Source organism: Sciurus vulgaris (assembly GCF_902686455.1).
Source record: "Sciurus vulgaris genome assembly, chromosome: 1".
Classification (NCBI taxonomy): Eukaryota; Metazoa; Chordata; class Mammalia; order Rodentia; family Sciuridae; genus Sciurus; species Sciurus vulgaris.
In genome coordinates this window covers 36,618,087-36,645,377 of record NC_136461.1, presented here as the reverse complement: position 1 = coordinate 36,645,377, position 27,291 = coordinate 36,618,087, and the positions used below count along the sequence as shown (strand labels likewise).

The window sequence follows — 27,291 nt, the reverse complement described above, 5'->3', positions numbered from 1 at the left end:
TCGCATTGCTGATAGTTTCCTTTGCTGAGAGAAAGCTATTTAGTTTGAGTCTATCCCAGTTATTGATTCTTGCTTTTATTTCTTGTGCTATGGGAGTCCTGTAAAGGAAGTCTGATCCTAAGCCAACAAGGTGAAGATTTGGACCTACTTTTTCTTCTATAAGATGCAGGGTCTCTGGTGTGATTTCAAGGTCCTTGATCCATTGTGAGTTGAGTTTTGTGCAGGGTGAGAGATAGGGGTTTAGTTTCATTCTGTTGCATATGGATTTCCAGTTTTCCCAGCACCATTTGTTGAAGAGGCTATCTTTTCTCCATTGCATATTTTTGGCACCTTTGTCTAGTATTAGAAAATTGTATTTATTTGGGTTTGTGTCCATGTCCTCTATTCTGTACCATTGATCTACCTGTCTATTTTGGTGCCAATACCATGCCGTTTTTGTTACTATTGCTTTGTAGTATAGTTGAAGTTCTAGTATTGCAATACCCCCTGTTTCATTCTTCCTGCTAAGGATTGCTTTAGCTATTCTGGGTTTCTTATTCTTCCAGATGAATTTCATGATTGCTTGCTCTATTTCTGTGAAGTACGTCATTGGGATTTTAATTGGAATTGCATTGAATCTATATGTATAGCACTTTTGGTAGTATACCTGAACATTGTAAAGGCTATTTATGCTAAGCCCATGGCCAACATCATTCTTAATGGAGAAAAACTGAAACCATTCCCTTTAAAAATGGGAACAAGACAGGGATGTCCTCTTTCACCACTTCTATTCAACACTGTCCTCAAAACTCTAGCCAGAGCAATTAGGCAGACTAAAGAAATTAAAGGGATACGAATAGGAAAAGAGGAACTTAAGCTGTCACTATTTGCGGATGACATGATTCTATATTTAGAGGATCCAAAAACCTCCTCCAGAAAACTTCTAGACCTCATCAATGAATTCAGCAAAATAGCAGGCTGTAAAATCAACACGCATAAATCTACAGCATTTTTATACTCAAGCGATGAAACAGCTGAAAGGGAAATGAGGAAAACAACTCCATTTGCAATAGCCTCAAAAAAAATAAAATACTTGGGTATCAATCTAATCAAAGAGGTAAAAGATCTCTACAATGAAAACTACAAAACATTGAAGAAAGAAATTAAGGAAGACCTTAGAAGATGGAAAGATCTCCCATGTTCTTGGATAGGCAGAATTAATATTGTCAAAATGGCCATACAACATGTATCCCATTTGTTTACAATAAAAATAAATTTAAAAAAAAGAATTAATGGTGAAAAGTTGCATATTTTTTCTCTTATGTCAGAGACAAGATAAGGATGTCCCCTCTCAACTCTTCCTATCAACACAGTAATGGAGATGCTAGCCAGAGCAATTAACCAACAGAAAGAAAGGGCATTCAAACAGGAAAGGAAGAGGTAAAATCATCTCTATTTGCTAATGAAATAACATTGTACACATAAATCCCTAAAGACTTCATCAAATAACTCTTAGAATTGATAAATGAATTTGGTGATGCCACAAGAAAAAAATCCACGCACAAAAATTGGTAGTGTCTCTATATCCTAATGATGAAATATCTGAAAAAGATTAAGGAAACTATCCTACTCCCATGTCAATAGAAACCAAAACTAAAATAAAAATAAAAAAACAAATTTAACAAAAAAGATGAAAGAACAATATACTAAAAATTATAAAACACTGATAGAGAGTGAAGAAAACGCAAATAAGTGGTAAGATATGTCATGTACATAGATCAACAACCTAAATAAGAATTAATATTGCTAAAATGTGCACATTACTCAAAATGATCTACAAATTCAATGCAAATCCCTATCAAAACTCCAGCGACATTTTCACAGAAATATAAAGTAATCCTTAAATTTTTGAGGAATCACAAAAGGCTCCAAATAGCCAAAATGATCCTGAGAAAAAATAACAAAACTGGAAGCATCAGGATTCCTCATTTCATGGTATACTATGTGTGAGAAGCCTAGTTCAACCCAGAATCCTCAGAAAACATCAAGAGCTTAGAAATTTACAATGAAAAATTTAACTCAGTGCAGAGGTTTTCTTGGAAGTTCATCTTGAGTCCACAAATCATTTATTTTTCTAATTTTATAGAAAGTATGCTACTGAGCATAATCCTTCCAGGAAGACTTTGGATGGTGTAGAGGAAAATGGGGGTGGGAGGGGGTGGGGGAAGGAAAGATAGTAGAATGAGACAGACCCTATGTGTATGTATGAGTACATGAATGGTGTGAATCTACATTGTGTACAACCATAGAAATGAAAAGTTGTACCCCATTTGTGTACAATGAATCAAAATGCAGTCTAAAAATTTTTAAAAATTTAAAAAGAAAGTAGTACAAGAATATTTCCAAAGCTTGCATACATGGCTTTATTTATTTATTTTTTTAACTTTCTTTCTAAATGTGGTTATTCACCCAAATAAGGACACATACGCTAATTATGTATATATTGCTTAATGGCTTGATTTTGTGTAGAAGACAATGTGTACAGTGTATCTGTAATCACACTAAGTGTAGTTATGTTACCAAAGTCCCAGGCTAGTGGCCTGATGGGCAGGGGGTCAAAAAATTAGGTCTGGCCATTTGCCCTCTTCCTTCAACTGCTATTATCTCCAAGGAGCACTTGTAATATCTGGCAACCACTATAATTACAAGGACAAAGCCATTAAGTCCACAAAAGTTCTTATTCTGAGACACACTGCTGTCAATTTCCCTCTCAAAAACAAACAAATGATGCTTCCCATGAGTGATAAAACAGGCTGCAAGTGACTCAGTCCAGATTACTACTATGCCTTTTTTTTAATTTTAATACTAGGAATTGAAATCAAGGGTACATTACCACTGAGTTTATTCCCAGTCCTCTTTTAATTTTGAGACTTGGTCTCATTAAGTTGCTGAGGTTGGCCTTAAATATTCAATCCTCCTGCCTTAGTCTCCAGGTTGCTGGGATTACAGGCATGTACCACTGGGCCAATTCCAGATTATTTCTTGAAGAAATGGGATAGTCACGTTTCCTGCCTAAGTCAAGATGCCCAAACATAATACAGAGAGCAGAAGATTCTCCTGGATCTGAATTGTTTTTGCCTTTTGAGAACCCACATGTTAAATACGATACTTCTTGATCTTCAATATGTTTAACAGAACAGAAATCTGAACCAGCAAATAGCAAAGGCCACAGCACAAAATTTATTGGAATTATATTACTAAATAATTTATACATATTCAACATCATTGAATGGAAATAATTTAAAGAAACACAGCAACACAGTAAGGCTCAAATTAGGGACTTTCCAGAAACTAAAGAATGTCTTAGTGACTGCATCTTTAACAAATGGAATGACCAAACTAGTGAAGTCAGATATAACTCAATGAACTACAAAATGCAATCTTGCCAACATATTTTTCTATTTAAAAGCAAAGAAAAAATCAAAGCTTCATAATTTAGTAATTACCATATTTCTTGGTTTCAATCCTCAAATGCCACAGAAAGATATCTGATGAAAGGAGGCAAAAACACCTAGTCTCAGCAGTATTCAGAAATATAAGGTTACTCTCACATTTATTGGTGAAAATACTTAAGATTCCTACCTGACAGATGTACTTGTGTGAATAGGAATGCTCTCAAAACCTTTAGTCTTTACCTTTACTTCACACTATAATGGTATGATTAAACTATTAATAAAAGTCCTCTGTATTGGATGAATTAAAGTGTTCGAAAAAAACTTACTATAATCTCTTCCAAGAAACCAAGATAATCGCAATACACATTTTGGTGGTCAATATGTTACAGTGCTAAAGGATGCTTTATTTTCTAATGGCAAATATTTTGAAAAATTTCTCATTAGTCAGTTTTGTAATGTGCATAGAAATAAATGATTCTATTATAAGAACAGCCATTAATTTGTTTTCACTATTCCGAATAACTTTAAATATAAAATTTAATTGTTAAAAAAGTTCCATGCCTTATTAACCCTGTATACCAAGTAGTTTGTGTTGGAAATTAAAAACATTTAATAACTCTCTATTAAGAACATAGGAGTCAGGCATGGTACCCCATACCTGTAATCCCAGCTACTCTGGAGGATGTGGCAGGAGGATTGCAAATTCAAGGCCAGCCAGGGCAATCAAGCAAGACTGTGTCTCAAACTAAAAAATAAAAAAGGGCTAGGATATAGCTCAGTGGTAGAGTGCCCCTGGGTTTAATCCCAAGTACCACCACCAAAAAGACCATGAATACTACTTAGTATTAGTGATAGAAGGAGAAAACAAATTTCTCAGAGATGTTAAGGGAAGAATGGACTCCAGAGCCTTTTTAAAATTTTGTGCCTTTCAATGCTTCAATGTGATGCCCTGCACCCTACCCCCCAAATTTACTAAACAAAATTAGCCAGGAAGGTAATGAAACATTTGTAAGATAAATTTATTATTTTTCTGACCAAAGTGCAATGATTTTTAAAATTATTTGAAACAAATAACTATGAAAAAATATTTCAGAAAATAAATGCAAATGGGAATTTTAATCATTAGGTTGTTTTTAAATTTATCCTAACCCTATATTTAGTCTGAAAAACAAAAGACTTGGAAATGTTGCTAAAATGAGAAATGAATCATTTTCATATAAATCTAACACATGCATTTCAAGGTTCCACTGCTACAAATTGTGTTAAGATCAATTTACTAGTGGATAGCACTATATAATAGAGCGTAAGGAACACAAGTCATTAGATGTGATCCTTGCCACATACCCTAGGATGTTGTCAGAATAAAACTGATAATTCCATCAGGCTCTGAACCCCTCGTGCCCCCAACCTAAAACCATGGAACCCCTGACATACAACTCTGTGTAAGCTGAAGTAAATCAAAGCTAAGTTTTCTCATCTTACTATAGGAAATGGTCAGTTGTTTGGTAAATACTAAAACATTGTTAAGAATCCACTTTATGAGTTTGTTTACCAACACCTTGTGTAAGAAGTGACTACACAAAAAAGTTCCTTTGTGAAATTTGGTCCACAAATTCAATTAAGAGGTTAGAAATTTAAAACCTGCAAGAAAAAGAGGAAGTGGGAATCCCTAATTCTAATATGTTGTAATTACTAAAGGGATATACATGCATACTAAAAAATTTTGCTCACAGAAGGCACAAACTATAAAAGGGATAGTCTTTAATAAAAACAAAGAACCAGCTGTTACCCTTCTTTGTTTTGTGAGCACCATAATAACTAAGATGTAATTAAACCTGAATTCACTACTTCTGTGACAAAAAAAAAAAACAAAACATAAAAATTTACTTTGTCTTACTATATATTTCCTAGTCATTAATTGAGATGTAATTTTGAAGATTAAAATTGCCTTTGAAAGGGGTTGTAATAGCAGCTATCAAAGCAATATTCAAGCATGATTTCAAGGATGCTTTCAGATTTAGAGTTAGCCTTCTTTGTCAAAGATCTTCACAACTTCATCAAAAACCTGTGAAGAAAAAAGATAATATTTTAAAAGCAGACAGTGAAACACCATATTGCATGTGCAAGGCCATGGTTTCAATTCGCAGCCTGGGGATGGTATGGGGTGAAGAATAGGTGAAACAGTAATTAAACAAAACAAACAAACAAACAACAACAACAACAAAGTCCTACCATATAGATAAGTTCCTTTTAAAACCAATTTTATATTAATTTAAGAAATGGATCTTTTTTAAAAAATCACATACTTTTTTGTCTTTGCCATACCAGGGGTAGAACTCAGGGCATTCCACCAGTAAGCTACATCCCCAGACATTTTTCTTTTTTGTTTTATTTTTGAGACAGGGTCTACGTTGCCCAGTCTAGCCTTGAATTTGTGATCCTCCTGCCTTAGTCTCCAGAGTCACTAAGATTATAGGCATGCACCACCCCACCCAACTCAAAACATACTTCTTGATAGACTATCAATACATCAATAAAATATATCAATGTGTTATTTCCTTAGTGCTAATTCTAAAATATGAAGTTGTCTTATGTATCACCTTGCCTCTACAGGAAGTGGTAATGGATTAAAAAAAGATTCACTGAATCCTCTTCTTCAGGACCTTTCTATCTTATGAATAGAAAAGAAAGGAGATTCACAGAATAAGGGAGAGGGCGATTAGTAGAACTAAGAAACACTAGAAAATGTGCAGGTACTGTAGGCTCAAACCACAATTTAGAGATCACTGATTTATGAAGGAAGAGAAGAAATGAGTCGTGGAAACCCTGTACCTTTAGAGCTACATGTTCTGTGAGGAAAGGAGAAAAAGTGCTCTGGAGCTTTTTTTTTTTCTTTTTCTTAATTATTTTTGGCAGTTGTAGATGGACAGCATGCCTTTACTGTATTTATTTATTTTTATGTGGTGCTAAGGATGGAACCCAGTACCTCAAACATGCTAGGCAAGTGCTCTACCACTGAGCTACAGCCCCAGCTCCCACTCTGGAGCTCTTGAGCTAGATGATATATGCCAGTCACATTGCAGATTTATTAAAAAATGAAATGATCCAAATCACTGTGTTTGGGAAAAAACCTTTGGAATTAATAAACCACCCACTTCTCATGAAGAACAAATCTGAAGTTGTAAAACCCATTTTAGACCTGATATTCAAGAGAGAAAAACCTACTTTCTCACTGATTCTCAAGTGTCTTGAAAAACAAACAAATTAATCTGTCATTAGTATTTCTTTTACTCCAGCCTACTCCTAAAGAAATAATCACATTTCACTTGACTATTTTTCAAAGACAGGCCAGTGATACTCACTTCATCAACAGATTTAGAAGCATCTATTTTCTTGACTTTCCCCATCTCTTCATATAAGTCAATAATCGGCTTTGTTGACTGAAGGTAAGTCTGAATTCTGCAAAAGAAGCAAATATCACAAGGTTCTGGGTATCTTCCTCCATGTTACAGAATGGCTCAGAGAACATTAGGCCCAACTCTACTGCCTCAGCATCCTCTCCTTACACAAGCCACTGCACCTATGTAAGCAGAACACATGATTTTTCTGGACTGAAATAGGACAGGAATTTAATTTGTCACTCAAGCTCCACACTAGGATTGAGGTGGTTAAATATAAAAACTGAAAAGTACCTCTTTTCCAAGCTCTCTCTGTTGTCATCACTCCTACCACTACTCTTTCCCCTCTCAAGACATCGTTCGATACAGATCTAAAAAGAGATATTTAAGTTAAAAAGTTATTTAAAAAACTGAAAGATAAGATCTTGCCATTCTTTTAGCCTGAAAAGAAAAGTTTGAAGAAACTACCCCAAAGAGTTTGCATTAAACCCAATGTGTCTAATTTATTAATCAACATACAAACTCTTTTTAAAATTAAACATGTGGTTCAATTTACATAAACTAGGTTAAATAAGTACAGAGCATAGTAAGAATTCATTCATGACTCAGTTTTTCCTGTGTATATTTTTTTCAAACCGCAATAAAAAGAAGATCTGTATGTGTATGGTTCTATCTGAGATATATCATTAACTTATTAGGTATGAATTACATGCCTCAAACTTTGTTTCATTTTTGCTTTCTTTACAATAATTCTATAAATATCCAAATATTTTAGAGTCAACATATTTGAATAAAGCATCTCTTGTTAATCGTGAAAAAACATTCCTTAGTTATAAAGCTGTGGTAACATTCTAAAGTTAACTTTGAAGAATAAGTGAAAACATATTTTTGGGGGTTGGGAGAAGAGAGTTACATTTTAAAACAACTCAAAGGCTGCAGTAAGACTCTCTACCAGAGGCACATTTGTAACTCAACCTAAGAATAGCCAACTTCCTTCAAGGCAGTACTTTAGATTCTTATTCTTTCAGGCTGTTGGCATTAATTTAATGAAATTTATATCATAGCAGCTGTCAAACAGGCCTTTTTAAAAAAATTTTTTTTAGTTGTAGGTGGACACAATACCTTTTTTTTTTTATTATTATTATTTTTATGTGATGCTGAGAATCAAACCCAGTGCCTCACGTGTGCTAGGCAAGTGCTCTACCACTGAGCTACAGCCCCAGCCCCTCAAACGGGCCTTTTAATTAACTGAGAAATTTATTTTGTTATTCAAAGGTACATCTGGGTATGTTATCAGAAGTGCTGGGGGAGGAAAAATAACTTTCCTGCTTTTTTCAGGACCATTTCATTCTTAGAAGTGAAACTAAGCTATTCTGTATTGTGCACAACCATAGAAATGAAAAGATGTACCCCATTTGTGTACAATGAATCAAAATGCAGTCTATAAAAGTAAAAAAAAATTAAAAAAAAAGAAAGCCTCTCTAACTTTCCAGAAAAGTATGTTTCTTTTCTAGTAAACAATACATTCTCTGAAAACAGTGCATATTTAAGAAAGCAGTAGTTCAGTTTCATTACCTAACATTACAGTGCATGTCAATTCCTTTTTGTTTGTTTGTTTTTCCTTTTCTTTTTCAATACTAGGGATTGAGCACTCCAGGTAGGGGCACTCTACTACGGAGTTACACCCCTATTTTTATTTTTGTTTAAGTTTTATTTTGAGACAGGGTCTCAATTGTCCAGGCTGGCCTTGAACTTGCTATCCTGATGCTTCCATAGCAGGAATTACAAGTGTGTATCCAGCCATGCACGGCAATTGTTATGTTTTATTTAGGCTTATTATTAACAAGAATTGATTCTTGTTAATCGTGAAATTAAAGCAAATTTTAGGTTCACCAAGCTGATGCCAAGCAGCTGTTAGTACCCCAAAAGCAAGATGATACTGTTCTGTCTACCCAATCTACTAATTTAAAAAATACTGCTGATAATAAAAAATGCAAATTGATGTAATCACTTTTCTCTTAACAGCTGAAAATCAGCTGCTTAAAGCCCATGTGGGCAGATGAAGATTTTCATTACCTCATTATTACAGTCAAAAAACAGAACAAAAGATACATCTGCCTTCCCATCCATGGTCTTGTTCCAACCTTGAAGATTGTCTTGATTTCTTGGAAACCCATCAATCAAGAACTTATTCTTCTCAGCATTGGCAGCCATTGTTTGATCCATTTCCTAAAGAAAAAAGATTTAGGTTCAGTACTACATTAACAAATTTCTTAAGCTTTGTGCTTTGTGTCTGTGTGTCTTTTTTTTTTTTAATTTTCCAGTTTTAGATCCTCAGAACTTTTATACAGGAGAGAAAACTCTAAGTAGGTGTTGCTGCTCAAGTCCCAGGTTTTCAATTTTGCAGATATTCCAATGAAACTGACATGACTGCATTAAAATCTGTTGGAAATAATCACTAGAACTTATATATTATTATATTAATATTATAGTCATGTTATAATAATATCCTATTACATAATTATACACTATATGGTACATAATTACATTACATATTTCATGTTATACACTATATTTAAGTTTTTATAGGTGTTCCACATCTGGGACAATGGGACAAAATGGGTTAGTTAAGGCTATCCTGCCTTCCTATAGCAGGAACTCTGTGAGTGCCAGAAAGCCCTGCTTCTTTATTAGGGTTGAACAAGAGTGGCAGCTAAATCTTTATCTTCAGTATTGTCTTTTCAATTCTTCTTTGTTTCTCTACTCTCCTCTTCTCTATTTAATTTTCTTTTGTGCACTGATGCAGACACCAGCTGTAAATGCTTGATCCAAGTGAAGCATGCATACTGGGGAAAGAAGAATCCTGTTTTCAGTCTCAACTAGTAAATTATGAGTGGGATGAAATGAATCAGAAATGGACACATCAAAGGAACTGGCAGAATTTTAAGGAAGATGGAATATACCAGGAAACAAGGATGTATTGGGGACTAAAGACTCAAAGTTCTCCAGATCTCAAGTTTATTTTCATGACTTCAGAGGTCCATGGTCAATTGACTTCATCTCTCTGGGCTTAAGGGGAGGCAGAGCATCATGGCAGGAGGGCAGGATGAAGGAAAGCTTCTCACCTTATGGTTAGTGTTTTGTTATTTCTATGCAGAGGGGGCATAGAAAAAAAATACAGTAGTCAGAAATGAGCAAATGTATTAACATGGTTGCCTCAAGCTGTTGGGGTTATGTGTATGTGCTCCCTTTCTCCTCCCTCTCTTTCTTTCTCTCTCTCATACACACACACACACACACACACACACATTTTCCTGTCGTTTCCGAATTTATAGAGTAAGCATATGCCATAGTTTGAATGTTGAATGTCTTCCACAGGCTTGGTCCTCAGGGTGGCATTACCAGGAAGTCCTATGGACCTTAAGTGAGGGGCCCTTGTGGTAGGTCCCTAGGTCACTGGTTCATATTCCTGAAGGGGACTAAGGACCCTGGCCCCTTTGTTTTTTCTCTTCTGCTTCCTAGTCATAAGTAGTTTCTCCATCTAATCATTGCCATCTAGCATACCCACCAGGGCGCAAACAACAGATCTGCCCAGTCTTAGACTGTAACTGTAACACTGTGAGCCTAAATAAATATTTTCTGTTTATAAGTGAATTGTCTCAGGTATTTTGTGATAGGGACAGAAAGCAAATACAGCATATATGATGTTCACATATAAATTCACAAAGTTATAAATAAATAATAAGAGCAGCAATAAGAGGAAAATAAGCATTTATCTTCCTAAGTCTTTCTGTTGTGGTAGTGAGTATACTACTACTACAGGCATTCAACTCTGCAGTAATTCAAGTCCAACAGCAATAAACTTTGGCCAAATATAAAGATTATTAACATTAATTATAAGGGACTCACCCACCACTTAAAAAAAAAAACCTGAAGCTAATTAAATCTTCAAATGCCTCTGATTGCTGCAAAACACAGATAGCAAATGAAATGATACATTCAGAAAAATGGCAAGACCATATTTCCTCATCCTTCCCCAAAGCCTTAATTTAGGTAGGCTGTGGGAATGTGTGAATGGGAGATGAAGTACAACTACTTGCCACTTCCAATCGCTATAGGATAAGAAGAGATGTCTGACATTGACAAATCTCAGGGGAGCCTCTGGTCCAAAACAAACCGCCATTACTCATGTTCAAACTTCCTGAGTTGCTCAAGGAAAACAAGGGCTGCCAGGACCCCTGATTACTTAATCTAAGGGTTGGCTTTATCTTAGCATCTACCTTCTTTACCAATATTTGTAAAGCTTCTACATTACAATTTTGGGCTTCTGCTATAGCATTTCTACTCCAATTATGGTAGTAAAGACATCTTAAGAATGCACATCAGTTATATTCACTCAACATACATTTATTGGGAGACTACTATCAAACAACATGAAGAACAGGTTAATGCTCTTGCCCTTGGAGGGCTCACAGTCTAGTGGGTGACAAATTTGTATCCATAATGGGATAAATTCTATAAGGTATGCAACAGATGCTATGAAAAAGAAGTAAGCACAAACTGCTTGAGAAAGCTTTACAAAGAGTTGGCAGCGGAGCTGCATGCTAAATAAGGAAATGGCAAACAGACAGGGTTTAGTGTCCTCTTGATGGTGGATAGTGGATTATAAAGGTTCAAAAATGAGAAAGCATAATAGCTTGGATGAATCTGAGGTAAGCTGTTCAAGTAAATCATAGGAAATATATAGACCGTGGCAGGAGATATGACTGGAAAGAAAGTGGGTTAAAAGCAGGTTAAAGTGACAATGGTAATAAAGAGATGAACAGAAGAGGATCAAAAGAAAGATTGCTCAATGAATAGATTTGGAAAAGTGAGGGAGGCAAAGAATGTAGGATGGCTCCCAGATTTCTAATTCCAGATTTCAGTTAGTAGATGGAATCAATAATCAAGACAGGAAATAAAAGATCATATTTTAGATGAACCTCTGACATGTTAATTTTGAGACATTTCTAAGACATTCAGATAGATTCCTGGTAGTTGGTTAGAAATATGTCTGGAGGTTTTTCAGGATGGCAGAATAGGAAAGGTTGCTCCACTGGCTGCTCTGTGGCATGAAACTGAGAAAGCAGATAGGCAGCTTCTCAGAAGGGTGGGTGGGATAAAGAGGGGCAGGGGGGACTTTATTGGAAATTAATGCTGGACATTCAAAGCAGATCAGGGACTCAGGAGGTTGGATATAGTAAAATATGAAGAAATCCCCAGTGCCACTGCTGCTGTCACTACCAGACCCTCCACAAACAAAGTGGGGGAATAACTGAATTAAAGAAACACACATTTTTAGGAGACCTGAGGCATGTCTAGGTACAAAGAGATCAGAGATCAAAGACACTGCCCAACTAAACTGAAAGGCAAGCTGCACAATATCCTTGGGCAGGAAAGAAGCCACATTTCTCCCAGCTGCCCATGGAGGAGAGAGGAAGGAACCATTTTGCAGCTATAGAATGGGGGCCCACAGCTGGGGGACCCAATTTCTGGCAAACCTGAGTTTGGCCCTAAATACAGGACTGGCAAACCCACACTGCATGACATATAGTGTGCCTAAGTACCAAGAGAAAACCAAATGTGGAGACGGGTTTACAAGAAGGGAATACAGGTCCTAGAAACCCAATCGGCTCCCCCCGCAAAACCCTCCATTCTGGCTGCTGGCAGGACCAGCTGGGAGAGATGAGCCTGGCCAGGGCTCAAAAGGGCAAGGCTGGAGTGATTGAATTTGGAAACTGAATCTGAGAGACTAGGGAATGCAGGGGCCATAGGTGACAGTGGGAACTAAGAATTGGCTCCCTGGGATGCAGTCTTCCAGGATGGACTGGCAACTTCTGGGTCCTAGAGGTGTGCTAATTTGAAATCTTTAGACCAATAGCCATTCAGTGAAGAACCTAAAGCCTACATAAGCCTAAACCAAACCTTCAGGAGCCCTACCTATGGGATTTCCTCTCACATTCCAGCAACACTACCCTGAGGGAGGAGCAGCAGGCATCACACTCTAGCCCAACTCCCATAACACTGCTAAGAAGGAAAGATGAGAATTTTTTTTTTGGTACTGGGAATTGAAGCCAAGGTTGTTTAACCACTGAGCCCCTTCCCCAGCTCCCTACCTTTTTAAATATTTTATTTAGAGAGAGGATCTTACTGAGTTTCTTAGGGCCTTACTAAGTTGCTGAGGCTGGTCTTGAACTTGGTATCCTCCTGCCTCAACCTCCCAAACTGCTGGGATTACAGGTGGGTACAGCCATGCCCTGCAGAAGCTGAGAATCTTCTGAACTCCAACAAAAAGAATTCTTTAACTTTTCATCAAGATCTTTTAAATTTTCTTCTGTTCTATTGTGACCTGAATGGTTCATAAACACTTATACATATTCATATTTTCCTCATTTGAAGCATTTTTGAAGTCAGTTGTTCCTCAAGGATCAGTATTTTGAGGACTAAGATCATTGATTAGTATATTTCAGTTGTGTTTTATATTCATTTTTTAAGGTGGATTCTTTATGTGTAAAAACAGATGAGTTCATTTATTTTTATATTTTCAAAATTTTTCTTTATATATTTTTTCTCTCACTTATCTATTTTCCTTGATTCTCTTTCTTTTTTCTTCTAATACACAATCTCTATTGTTCCTTCACTCTTCCTTTAATTTTTCCTTCTATCTTTTCTCCTCCTCCCTCCTCATAATTGTCACATCCTATATCACTTCTGTTCTCTCCCTGCTCACCATTTGAAAATGTAAACCCTTTTGCAAACTTACTGTTTTTACTGTGGGCAATGACTGATCACATAATCTGTTTATTGTGACAATATTGTAGATGTCATAGCAGGAATATTTGGTTAATGCTGTATATTGTTTGCATTGGTTGTCATTATTATTTGTCTCGCTCTAAATGGTAAGGTACTAGAAACCTTTAGGTCCACAGGGAAGAAACTCTACTGCAATCCGTACAATTATATGGGCGGACACACAAATAGCATGAAAAAGCAAGGGAACAAACTGCCCCAAACAAACCAAAATACTCAAAATACTCAATTCAATAACAGAATCTATCCACACCACAGTGGAAGAATGCCAGAGAAGAAGTTTAGAATGTTATAGTTAAACTGATCTGCGAGGTAAAGGATAAAGTAAGGAGTAAAATCAGTGAGAAAATACAGGAAGTGAAAGATCATTTCAATAAAGAGATTTTGAAAAAAATCAAGAAGAAATCCTCAAAATGAAAGAATCAATAAACCAAACTAAAACTTCAACAGAATGCATCACCAGCATACTGGACCACTTGGAAGACAGTTTCAGACAATGCAGACAAAGGATAAAATCTTGAAATTAAAGTTGATCATGCAGAAAAGATATTAAGAGACCATGAACAAAACGTGTAAGAAATATGGGATAATATGAAGACGAAATATGAGATTAGGATAGATGAAGGCTCAGAAATACAAACCAAAGGAATACAATCTTTTCAATGAAATAAATCAGATAAATTCACACACCGTAAGAATAAAATGGAAACTCAAAGGAGGCTTACAACAGATCTATATCAAGGCACATTACTATGAAAATACCTAACATAGAGAATAAGAATAGCATTGCAAAGGCTGTCAGAGAAGAACGACAGGTCACATTTAGAGAGAAACCAATCTGGATCTCAGCTGATTTCTCAACCCAGACCCTCAAAGTTAGGATATCTTGGAATAATCTATACCAAGATCTGAGAGAAAGTGGATGGCGGCCGAGAATACTATACCCAGCAAAATGAAACTTCAGATTTGACAATGAAATAAAAACCTTCCATGATAAACAAAAGTTAAAAAATTCACAACTAGAAAGCCTATGGTACAAAACATTAAAAATATATTTCAAAGAAAAAAATGAAAAATAAAAGTGAAAACCAGCAAAGGGAGGAACTACTACAGAAGAATAGTCAATCAAAATAGAAACTAATTCAAATAAAAAAACAGAAATAAATCAAAATGACAGGGAGTAAAAATTATTTCTCAATAATAACATTGAATGTAAATAGTTTAAACTCATCAACCAAAGGACATAGACTGGGAGATTGGATTAAAACACAAAACTCAACAATATGCTGTCTCCAAGAGACTCATTTCATAGGCAAAGTTATCCACAGACTGAAGGCAAAAGGATGGCAACAAACATATCATTCACAAGAATCTTGTAAACAAGCAGTGGTTTCTAGCCTCATATCAGAGAAAGTGGACTTCAAACCAAAGCTAATCAGAAGAAACCAAGAAAATCACTTCATACTACTTAAGGAAATTATACATAAACAAGATGTAACAGTTGTAAATATTTATGCCCCAAACAATGGAGCATCGATGTACATCAAACAAACAGTTCTCAATCTCAAGAAACAAATAGACCACAACACAATAACACTGGGTGACTTTAACATGCCTCTCTCACCACTAGACAGATCCTCCAAACGAAAACTAAAGAAGCGATACAACTGAAAAATACAAATAATTTTGACTTAACAGATATATATATACTACTTCATCCATCAGTGACTGAATACACAATCATCTCAGCAGCACATGAATCTTTCTCTAAACTAGACTATATATCAAAGGCCACAAAGCAACTCTTAGTAAATACAAAGAGAGATAATACTTTGCATTCTATCAGATCATAATGGAATGAAATTAGAAATCAATGATAAAATAAAAAATAGGAGCTACTCTAACACCTGGAGACTAAACAACACATTATTTAATGACAAATGGATAGCAGAAGAAATCAGGGATGAAATGAAAAAATACTTAGGTAAATGAGAATAGCGACATAACATATCAAAATCTCTGGGACACTATGAAAGTCATTCTCAGAGGAAAGTGCACTGCATTAGCTCATTCACTGAAAGAACAGAAAGTCACCAAATAAATAACCTAACATTGCATCTCAAAACCCTAGATAAAGAACAAATCAACACCAAAAGCAGTAGAAAAGAGAAAGTAATTAAAATCAGAGCTGAAATCAATGAAACAACAACAAAAAATTAAAAAAAAAAAAAAAAACCAAAAAAGCAAAAGAACAAAAACAAAACAAAAGCTAATCAAGAGGGAAAAATTCAAATTACAAAAATTCATGATGAAAAAGGAAATATTACCACAGATGCTATTGAAATACAAATGATAATGAGAAACTATTCTGAAAAATTTATACTCCAATAAAATAGAAAATCTTGAAGACATTGACAAATTTCTAGAGACCTATGACCTATCCAAACTAAATTAGGAGGACATAGAAAATTTAAACAGATCAATTTCAGAAATTGAAGACAAAATCAAAAGCCTACCAACAAAGAAATGTCCATTACCAGAGGGAGTTCTATAAGACCTTCAAAGAAGGATTAATACCAATACTCCTCAAATTATTCCATGAAATAGAAAAGGAGGGAACCCTTCCAAATTCATTCTATGAAACTAGTTTGACTCTGATTCCCAAATCAGGCAAAGATACATCAAAGAAAGAAAACTTCTGATCAATTCTCCTGAAGAACATAGATGCAAAAAATCTTAATAAAATATAGGCAAACTGCATACAAAAACATGTTAAAAAGATAGTGCACCATGATCAAGTGGGGTTATCCCAGGGATACAAGGTTAGTTCAACATACAGAAATCAATAAACATAATTTAACACATCAATAGATTCAAAGATAAGAATCCAAGATTATCTCAATAGATGCAGAAAAAGCATTTGACAAAATACAGCATCCATTGATATTCAAAACATTAGAAAATCTAGGGAATATACCTCAAAATTGTAAAACCTATATATGTTAAACCCAAGGCCAACATTCTAAACAGAAAAATTGAAAGCATGCCCTCTAAAAACTGGAACAAGACAGAGAAGCCCTCTTTTACCACTTCTATTCAACATAGTTCTTGAAACCCTCGTCAGAGCAATTAGGCAAAAGAAAGAAATTAAAGGGATATAAATAGGAAAAGAAGAGCTTTCCCTATATGCCAACAACATGGTTCTACATTCAGAAGACCCAAAAACTTCACCAGAAAACTTCTAGAACACATAAACAAATTCGACAAAGTAGCGGGATATAAAATTAACACCCACAAGTCAATTATGTTACTATTCATGGATGATGAATCAGTTGAAAGAGAAATTAGGAAAACCATCCCATTCATAATAGCCTCAAAAAAAAAAAATACTTGGGAATCAATCTAACAAAAGAGGTGAAAGACCTATACAATGAAAACTACAGAACGCAAACGAAAGAAATTGAAGAAGATGTTAAAAGATGGAAAGATCTCCCATGTTTGTGGATCAGCAGAATATTGTTGAAATAGCCATAGTACCAAAAGTGCTATGCAGATTTAATGCAATTCCTATTAAAAGTCCATTGATATTCTTCATAGAAATAGAAAAAGCACTCATAAGATTCATTTGGAAAAATAAGTGGCCCAGAATAGGCAAAGCAATCCTTAGCAAGAAAAATGATTCAGGAACCATCACAATACCAGACCTTAAATTATACAACAGAGTATTGGCAGAAAAATGAACATCAAGACCAGTGGAACAGAATAAAAGACACAGAGACATACCCACAGAAATACAGTTATCTCATATGAGACAAAGGTGCCATAAACATACATTGGAGAAAAGATAACATCTTCAACAAATGGTGCTGGGAAAACTGGAAATCTATATGTAGTAGAATGAAACTGAACCCCTATCTCTCAGCCTAGATGAAACTCAACTCAAAGTGGATCAAGGACCTATACATTAGATCAGACACCCTATGCCTATTAGAAGAAAAAGTAGGCCCAAAATATCCATATCATGTCAGCTTAGCAACTGACTTCCTCAAGAAGACTCCTAAATCTGTAGAAGTAAAATCAAGAATCAATAAATGGGATGGTATCAAACTAAAAAGCTTCTTCACAGCAAAGGAAACAATCAAGAATGTGAACAGATCCTACAGAATGGGAGAAAATCTTACCATCTGCACCTCAGATAGAGCATTAATCTCCAGGATACATAAAGAACTCAAAAAACCTAACACCAAAAAACAAATAATCCAATCAATAAATAAGCAAAGGATCAGAAGAAATATCGATGGTCAACAAATAAAGCAATTAGACAAATGCAAATTAAAACTACACTGAGATTCCATCTCATTCCAGTCAGAATGGCAATTATCAAGAATGTAAGTAATAATAAATGTTGGCGAGAATATGGGGAAAAAGGTACAGTCATATGTTGCTGGTGGGACTAAAAGTAGATGCAATCACTCCAGAAAGCAGTATGAAAATTCCTCAGAAAACTTAGAATGGAACCCAATTTGACCTAGTTATCCCACTCCTCAGCATATACCCAAAAGACAAAATCTGCATACTACAATGACACAGCCACATCAATGTTTACAGCAACTTAATTCACAATAGCTAAGCTATAGAACCAATCTAGGTGCCCTTCAACAGATGAATGGATAAAGAAAATGTGGTACATATACACAATGGATATTACTCAGGCATAAAAAAGAATGACTTTCTGATAATTTCCTGGTAAACAGATGGAGCTAGAGACTATCAAACTAAGTGAAATAAGTCAATCCCCCGCAAAAAAACAAAAGAAGTTCACTAGGTTAGACAAAAAGGAATGAAGGGATGGGATGGGGGATGGGAATAGGAAAGACAGTAGAAGGAATCAGACATAACTTTCCTATGTTCATATATAAATACACCACCAGTGAAACTCCACATCATGTACAACACAAAAATGGGCTCCTGATTAGAATAAGTTATACTACATGTATGTATAATATGTCACAGTACACCCTACTGTCATGTATATTAAAAAGAATAAATTTTTAAAAAATGGTATCACAAAGTACAAAAGAGGTATGAGTTTCAAATTTAATTAAAGTTAAATTGCTACAAGAAAAACAATGACTAAAATACTCCCTGGACTTGGTAGAGAAGACGAGCAGTAACATGCAAAAAATAGTTTCAGTGGAGACAGAAAAGAATCTGGCTGCAAGGGGTTGAAAAGCAGAAAGTGAAAAAGTAAAGAGTAGACTACTTTTTCATAATGCTTAGCTATAAAACAGAGGAAGGGCGTTCAATTCAAAGAATAAGGAAACAGGATTTATTTATTCTGAAATGGAAGTAGGTTATTTTAATTTCTGAAACAAGAGAGTATATATGGACTTATCCTTAAAGTGTCCTTATTCTGGTTCCATCCAGATGCTTATATGTCTTTTTTCCATCAGGCTTCAGCTATTTCTTGTTTTCCCAAAATTGCTTTTCTCCTTCACTGTTCAAATATGTCAAAACACCTGTTAATGGCTAAGGTCTTAGGGGTCTACAATGAAATTATCAAGTAAATGCAAGGTGTCTATTTTTTAGATGGGACAACTTTGATAGCTATTAAGTCTTGGCATCTCATGTTGAAGACTGCAATGCATGCAAAAGAAAAGCATATATAAAGACTGAGAGAATATCAACAATAAGAGGGGCACTGAGTGAATAAAAAGGGAAAAAGTGCAATAAAGGTTTAAAATAAGTGGCAGGGGATAAGAAAAGAGGAGAGGGAAAAGAAGAAAAGGAAATGGAAAAGAGAAAAATGTTTAAATGTTGGGAAGGAAGGGTTCAAGTATGTACATATGAATTGTTAACTTGAGGTATACAGCTGATTCTAGACCGAGGCAGAGAATTCTTGCTACTGTGAATTTCTTCCCAGGTGAAAGCAGTTTCCAGTTCTGCCATTCTCAAACATCACGACCACCTTCCACATGCAAGGATTTCAACATAAAAGGTGGATTTAATTTGCTTCACTGCTGCTTTGAACTAGTTGGCATTCGTGCTCCTTACCCTCTTTAATAAACTGATGGTTATTTCAACTGGTACAATCTTTCCATCTTTAATGTACTTTTCAATGAGTTCACCATACTGTGAATCTGGGTTCTTCCTTTCATCACGGAGAAGTTCTCCTGCAGAGAGGTGTGTGTAGCCATATTTCTAAAAGGAATAACACAAAGAAAAAAATCAAAATTAACTCAAACCCAGTGGTAGGACTATACAATTTTACCTTTGTATTAATTTCTATATTCAAACTTCCTACAATAAACAAGTTTTGCTTGAATATTAATAAAAAATTTGAAATTTCATATACTCCAGTTTGATTACTAATAAGTATCCTTACCCTTAATAAACATAATGTTTGTAAACATAAAATCATTCCCAAATTTATCTTAAATATTCAAGGCATTAGCACCTTATTACACTCCTGCATAAACATGACATTAAATACCATAAATACTGTTCAAAGAAAAGTCTAACAAAAGTTTAAGACAAAACACAGTTGGCTATACCTACCTTCTATAAAAATTTCTGCTTTCTTAAACTTGAAATGTCTAAATTGAGGGGGTAAATGTAGCTCAGTGGTAGAGCACTTGCTACTGAGTGGCATATATAAAGTCCTTGGGTTCCATCCCTAGTACACAACAAAAATGTCTTAAATTGAACTTATCACCATTTATAAACCTCTATTTTTCTTTCCTTTAACAGTAAACAGCATAAGATCTACCTTCCCATGAAATCACCTTTCATGACCACTCTGGAGAGTGCTCACATAATCAAATATGCCTTAAAGTATCAATGTCTCTCCACCTAGACCACCCTTACCATGCCCCAAAGTCCATTTTCCACCTTTCTACTTGTGATAAGAAGTCTCATTTGTAAAGTGGGAATACGGATACCTACTTTGTAAGTTTGTGGTTATGATTAAATGAGATAATGCATATAAATTGCCCAATAGTATTAGGATGTAAGGACCATTCAATTATCTTCTTGTTATCATGAAGATACTTCCCTTAATCTTGAATCTTTTTATATTATACAGTCATGCACTGCAAAACAATGTTTCTGTCAATGACCAACCACCATATGTGATAGTGCACAGGATTATAATGGAGTCAAAAATTTTTATTGCTTAGTGACATCACAGCTGACATGTTTTAGCACAATGTATTACTCACATATTTGTGGCAATGCTGGTGTAAAAAAAAACCCATAGTGTTGCCACTCATATAAAAGTATATTGGTGATAATAAACAACAATATTACTGGTTTATGTATTTACTATACTTTTTATTATTAGGGTGTACTCCTTCTATTTGTAGGACAAATTTCACTGTAAAACTGTTAATGCTATGTTCCCAGTATCAGCCTCAAACATCTCATGCTTACTCTATTGATTGCATCAAGAGTCCACATTGAGTAACCAACCCAAACCATGTGGGTATGTGAAAGTGCACTCAGTGGTGCTCCAACAACAAAATTGCCTAATGGTGAATTTCTCAGACTTTATTCTTATCACTAAGGAATGTATGACTCAATGACAAAGATACTTTTGTGTCATCAGGTGATTTTGTGTGAATATCAGTGTATATTTACACAAACTAAGAGAGTTATAATGTCTTAGTTTGGTGATATATCTTATGGCACCAAGTCATTCATGTAGCCTGTGGTTGACTGAAGTGTTTTTATGTAATCCACAAATGTTATACACACACACACACACACACACACACACAGAGAGAGAAAGACTTTAATGGTTTTGACAGAAAAACCAAAGGAGCTTAAGTGACAAAACAGATATGAATATCTTATAAAAGATCAACAGTAAAGTATTATTATTATGGCATTGATCATTATTATTATTAAGGACTCAGAAATAATATATTAGGTCAGGGTAGAGGATGACAGTTAAGCTAAGTCACTTAAGATGCTACGGTATTGTACTGCCAATTCCCCTTGGGTAAAAGGAGAATGCAATACAGTCTGAGAGATAATTCCGAGTAATACAAAAAACTTCTTCCTCCACATGAACTTACATGTTCAATTTCAATAAATCAAAAGAACTATACAATCCACTTTAAAAATGTTTTTTCTCTCAAATATTAGTAGACATTCAGAACTACATTCAATGCTCAGTTACAACAACCAACATCCCAAATTCTTAAGATTTCCTCTATAGGTTTTTATCTAATCTAAGTATATGATAAATATTGATAACTTAAATGTTATATTAAATTTTCATGTTATGATTTGAGATAGCCCACACTACCACATGTCTTTTAAAGTAAAGTGTTTAATTTCTCATTTTATAAAAAACAGCTCTTTCAATTACCCAGGGTCTGGTAAGTTTTGTTTAGATTGAGATATTTTTAAAGTTTATTTATTTTTTTTTAACAGTTCTGGAGATCAAACCCAGGGACTTGTGAACACGAAGCAGTTGCTTTATCACTGAGCTACATCCCCAGACCAAGGGTTATTTTATTTTATTTATTTATATTTTGGATGACAGAGGCCATGTTGTTTACCTCTCTCCTATTTCCCAAAATTCTTGGTTAAGCCTGTTCTTGCTTACTAAATAGCAGTAAGGGGGTCAGCAAAGGAAAACAGACTCTGAATAGATTATTTGGTGACTTAACTTGGGTATAGAACTAAATGAGAACAAACAAAAACCATAGTATGATCCATGTCTCTTAATCATATAGGTCTTTCCAGTAGAAGAAATGACCGAAAAAAAAAAGTGTTATTTAATTACAGCAATTAGTTTTTTATTGAAAAAGCCCATTTACATAAAATAGTAATATAAAAATAGTTTATTTATTTGAACTTATTTTAAAATCATTTCCACATCATTTATAAATACCTACTTTGATCACTGAGTATAGGCAAACTTCTGAAAGTTGGGTAAAGAATATGACTTTATAGGGCTGGGTTGTGGCTCAGTGGTAGAGTGCTTGCCAGGCATGTGTGGGGCACTGGGTTCAATTCTCAGCACCACATAAAAATAAATGAATAAAATGAAGGTCCATCAACATCTAAAAAAAAAATTGAAAAAGAGGACTTTATAAAAAAATGAGGCATGACCTACTTTCCCACTACTATATATAATTTTCAAAGAGCATTGTGTAACTACTGTCCACAAAATTTTGTAGCAGCTTCATTTCCCACTGTTTATTTTGGGTTACTACTTGGCAATCTCTGCTTGCTGATACTCTACTCTGGTCTAGTGATTATAGCATTTGGTAATATTGAATAAATGCAGAGACAAACAGTACTAAACAATGGCAAACACTCAGTGAAAACACCAATGATACAGACTGCTCTGCAATGCTCTGCTGTATGAACAACATATACATTTAGAAGGCTAGCTAGTAATTTAGAAATTACTACACTCACTGTTTGTTTCCTGACATAGGAGAGCTCAAATTTGCAAGCTTTATATTGCATTAAAATGAGGTTTGGCATTATAACACTATTTTTTAAAAAAGAGAAACCAGTAAACTATAGATATATATAAAAGATATTTTAAAAGATAATTTTATAGTTTATCAAAGAGAAAACAAACTTACCTGCAAAGTGCAGGGAAATGAGCAATTTAAATAAATATCTCAAACCCATACACATGTCTTTCAACTTCTCATCCACATTCCATTTTTTTAAAATTCTCTCTTTGATACCTTTTCATACTATATTTTTCTTAAGGATCTTACTGAAGCTATCCTCTTACCACAGAGTTGCAACAACAACAAAAAAGTAATGATCCCTTTACATACTAGTTATTATGACATTTTAATAACAGGCATATTTTCAAAACATTCTGTTATCATTAAGTAGTCATTGATACCAATTTTGAGGAAAACAAGAATCGACATTTTCCAGCCTTTACCAAAACTTTTTCACATCCTGAGAATTCCGAGCAATTAAAACCTAGTAGGTCACTAACTATAGTCTTAAGGGTAACATTCACAGCCACAGCAGCTTATAAATACTACAAAGGACAATAACTACAACGACGAGTTACAATTCAACTAAAAACAGTAGTTTTCTAGTGACAAATGCATAAACTTAATTTATTTAGACTGTCTATAGTTTTAATTTTCATTTTCTCCTTTAAAAAACTGAAAAACTCAACAACTTTCATGAATTTCACATTAAAATTTGGAGTGAGCAAAAGGTATCATATTCTTAACAACTACAAAATGTCACTCTACAGCAACTAAGCAAAGGCTTATAATTTTATAGCATCCAATATCAAACGATCTTTTTTTTTTTTGGTACTGGGGATTGGACTCAGGGGCACTGAACCCACTGAGCCACATTCATAGTCCCTTTTATATTTTTTAATTTTGAGACAGAGTCTTACTAAGTTGCTTAGGGCCTCCCTAAATTGCTAAGGCTGTCTTTGAACGTGCATTCCTTCTGCCTCAGCCTCCCGAATCACTGGGATTGTGCAGGCATATATACCACCATGCCCAGCTCAAACCACTTGTAATTTAGAGACCAAGAATATATAGCTCAGTAGTAGAGCATTTCCCGAGCATGCACAGGGCCCAGGGTTTGATCCTCAGCATCACATACATAAAATTAGATAATGTAGTTCTACGTGTACAACAAAAACAAAAATATTCAACATATAAACGATGCACAAATAGTAAGTCCCTAAAGGTAGAAAAAGATCCAGATGCCAGGCACCTCCTATTAATGTAGCAATTACAAAGGACTGCTGGACAGTGCCACTGAACCTCTTGCATTACACAGAAAGAAGCAAGCAGAAATACTAGATACAAATATATTTTTAAAGCAACTGAGTGAACTATTTTGTTTTACAACCAGATTTAAAGACTTTATTAACTAGTTTCAACAAGAAAATAAGTGAACACACCTAAAAATATGAACCACATTCCTCCAATGGCAAGTGGGATAGAGTGAGGTCCAGGGTATTCCCTTAGGGAACTAGAAAAGTCAAATGAAGGAATAGCAGACAGTGACCCAAGTGTATCACTTCAGCTTAAGCATGAGGTCTCACATGCCAATGATCATGCTAGCAGGTTCATGTAGTTCAATATCAAGTCGTACCAAGCCAGGTTATGCTCACTCAGCAGGGGTTTTTCCATTAATACTCAGTGGAGCTCCATGGGTTTGAGGTATTGTGGACACAGCAAATCAAAGCACATCTATGTGTCTTTTAAATGCACATCTATGAAGTATTTGAGACTAAGTTTACTTTGCATTCTCTATAAGATTAGTGAACCTTAAAATCTACATGCTGGGGCTGCCAGAATCCCCAGACCCACAGGCCAGCAGTGGACAGATGGTCCTCTTGATCCTGGCCCTTAGGTTCATCTCTTCCTCTCATTTTTGCTTTTCTACCCAGATGCTGCCTGCCCTCCAACCAGCTCGTCTCATGGTAGGAGCAGGCCCAGATGAAGACAAAGGTTAAGAGGCAATGTCAAAGCCCGGATGACGTTCTGGACGCCATCAGAGTTTCCTCAAAACGCTCAAAGGTTGTCTGGAATGCCCTCACCTCTCTGGGGACACCTACTTTTGAAGTTTTGCCAGTCAGGAAGATGAGCACAGTGGAGACTGAGAGCTTTATTTAAAAGCTCTTTATCATGTCACTCCCAGGCTGGAAACCTTTTAGTCACTCTCCTTTGCTGCTACATAAAATCTAAGGTATGGTCTTCCAGTTTCCAGGGCCAGACTATTTTTTAAGTCTTGCACTTTCCACTTACTAGCCATATGACCTCAGGAAGGATCTGTGATCACCTTATTTCCCCTTCTGCAAAATAGGAAAGACAGTACTGGCCCGAATTGGACATGTCATATGTATTGCATCAGATTCTTTGCTTCTTTTTGGTGGTGTGTTGTTTTGTTTTGCTTTTTTCCGGAGCCAGGTATTGAACCCAGGGCCTAGTGCTTGCGAGGCAAGCACTACTGACTGAGCTATCTCCCTGGCCCCTTTTGTTTTGTTTTTTTAACCAGGATTTGAACCCAGGGATGCTTAACCACTCAGCCACATCCCTAGCCCTATTTATTTTATTTTTTAAATTTTGAGACAGATCTCACTAAGTTGCGTAGGGCCTCACTAAGTTTGCTGAGGCTAGCCTTGAGCTTGTGATCCTCCCGCCTCAGCCTCCCAAACCACCAAGATTTATAGGCATGTGCCACCACACCCTGCTGCATCAGAATCTGTTTGTCATCTACTATCTACATGTTCAGCATTTGTCTCTTCCAGACTCATGGAATGTACCACCACAGGACATGGGACATGTAGCTATAGCAACCTTGAAGTATAGGGCAATTAATGCTCACAAGGGAAAATTTTGACTAGTGGGAAATGGCAGACAGGAGAAAGCCATGCAGATGAATTCTGCCTTCTCTCTCTTCCATAAGTTACTGTAAGATATTGTTTCTCCCAAACAGTGTAGCCTTTGGGGAGATTCCTGAGTAGCCAATGCACAAGCATGCTGGGCCTCTTCAAGGCTTGTCATGAAGCAGCGCCCAGCTTGGAAATAATCACTGCATTACCTCCCATTCATCCCTACCTCACGTCCATTCTGTCACTAATGCCTTGGGTTTGTACCTCCAAAATAAAACATCAGTATTAAAAAAAATTTGACATGCTAGTTATGTACTGTCAACAATTCATGTTCCAAAGAACACTCAGAAATGCTGTGGGTGCTATGTGGAGTAATCTACACCTACCAGTCTGGTACCTGTTGCAAACAATAGTTTTACAGCCTACAACATGCCAGAAACACTTTTGTGAGGGTATCATTTGTTTCAAAGGCAATGCTAATAGAATTTTCCCAATCAATCTAAACAATGTCATAAAGACATTCCATGAATAATACCTGCCAGTCCTGGGAAATTTACTTTTCTTTGACTATAAGATCACAGTACCTAGAAAAGTAATGGGGAATGAAATCTACCAAATTATGCTATGTCCAAGTATGAAAGAATATACACAATGAATCCTGCTTTTACATATAGTTGTAACACATTATAAATAATAATAATAATTAATAATAATAATAAATGAAGACCGATAAGAGTAGAGCAACGGGACCAGGGGGAGGGTGAAGGGGAGGAAAAGAACTGGAAAATGAGACTGATCAATTTATATTATGTACATGTACAAATACAGCAAAATAAATCCCACTATTATGTACAATTATAATGCACCAATTTTTAAAATAATATATATCCTTGTATTATGGTATGTAGCATTCTATAAATGTCAACAAAGTAAAGGTGGCTGACAGTGTCAAAGATATTAATAATAATCATAACAGTGCCCAGGTACTTATTGCTAATATTTTGGGGTTCCTTCCAGTCCCATCTATAGAGGATTGAAAACAGTTTTTCCTACCATAATTACCATTAATAAAAAGCATCCTTAAGAAAAAGTTTAGGGGCTGGGGATGTAGCTCAGTGACAGACTGCTTGCCTAGCATGTGCAAGGCTCGAAGTTTAAGCCCCAGCACCATGGGGGAAAAATTAAAAATAGAAAGAAAAAGCCTAGATCCAGTAAAGAAAAGATAAGTGTAATATCTGACTTAAATTGCTAG

At 35.5% G+C, this 27,291-nt stretch overlaps 1 protein-coding gene across 1 annotated transcript in view; it reads right to left on the bottom strand.

The window, feature by feature from the left end:
* Positions 1 to 3,196: 3,196 nt before the first annotated feature.
* CMPK1 (cytidine/uridine monophosphate kinase 1) overlaps positions 3,197 to 27,291 on the bottom strand; it is a 40,597-nt gene continuing 16,502 nt past the window's right edge. Inside the window, exons 2-6 of the mRNA XM_079155006.1 lie at positions 19,736 to 19,882; positions 8,909 to 9,061; positions 7,127 to 7,203; positions 6,797 to 6,893; positions 3,197 to 5,499 (exon numbers count right to left, since the gene is read on the bottom strand). Coding sequence (XP_079011132.1) covers positions 5,458 to 5,499; positions 6,797 to 6,893; positions 7,127 to 7,203; positions 8,909 to 9,061; positions 19,736 to 19,882 — 516 coding nt within the window. The 3' untranslated portion in view covers positions 3,197 to 5,457. The remainder of the gene's footprint in view (positions 5,500 to 6,796; positions 6,894 to 7,126; positions 7,204 to 8,908; positions 9,062 to 19,735; positions 19,883 to 27,291) is intronic.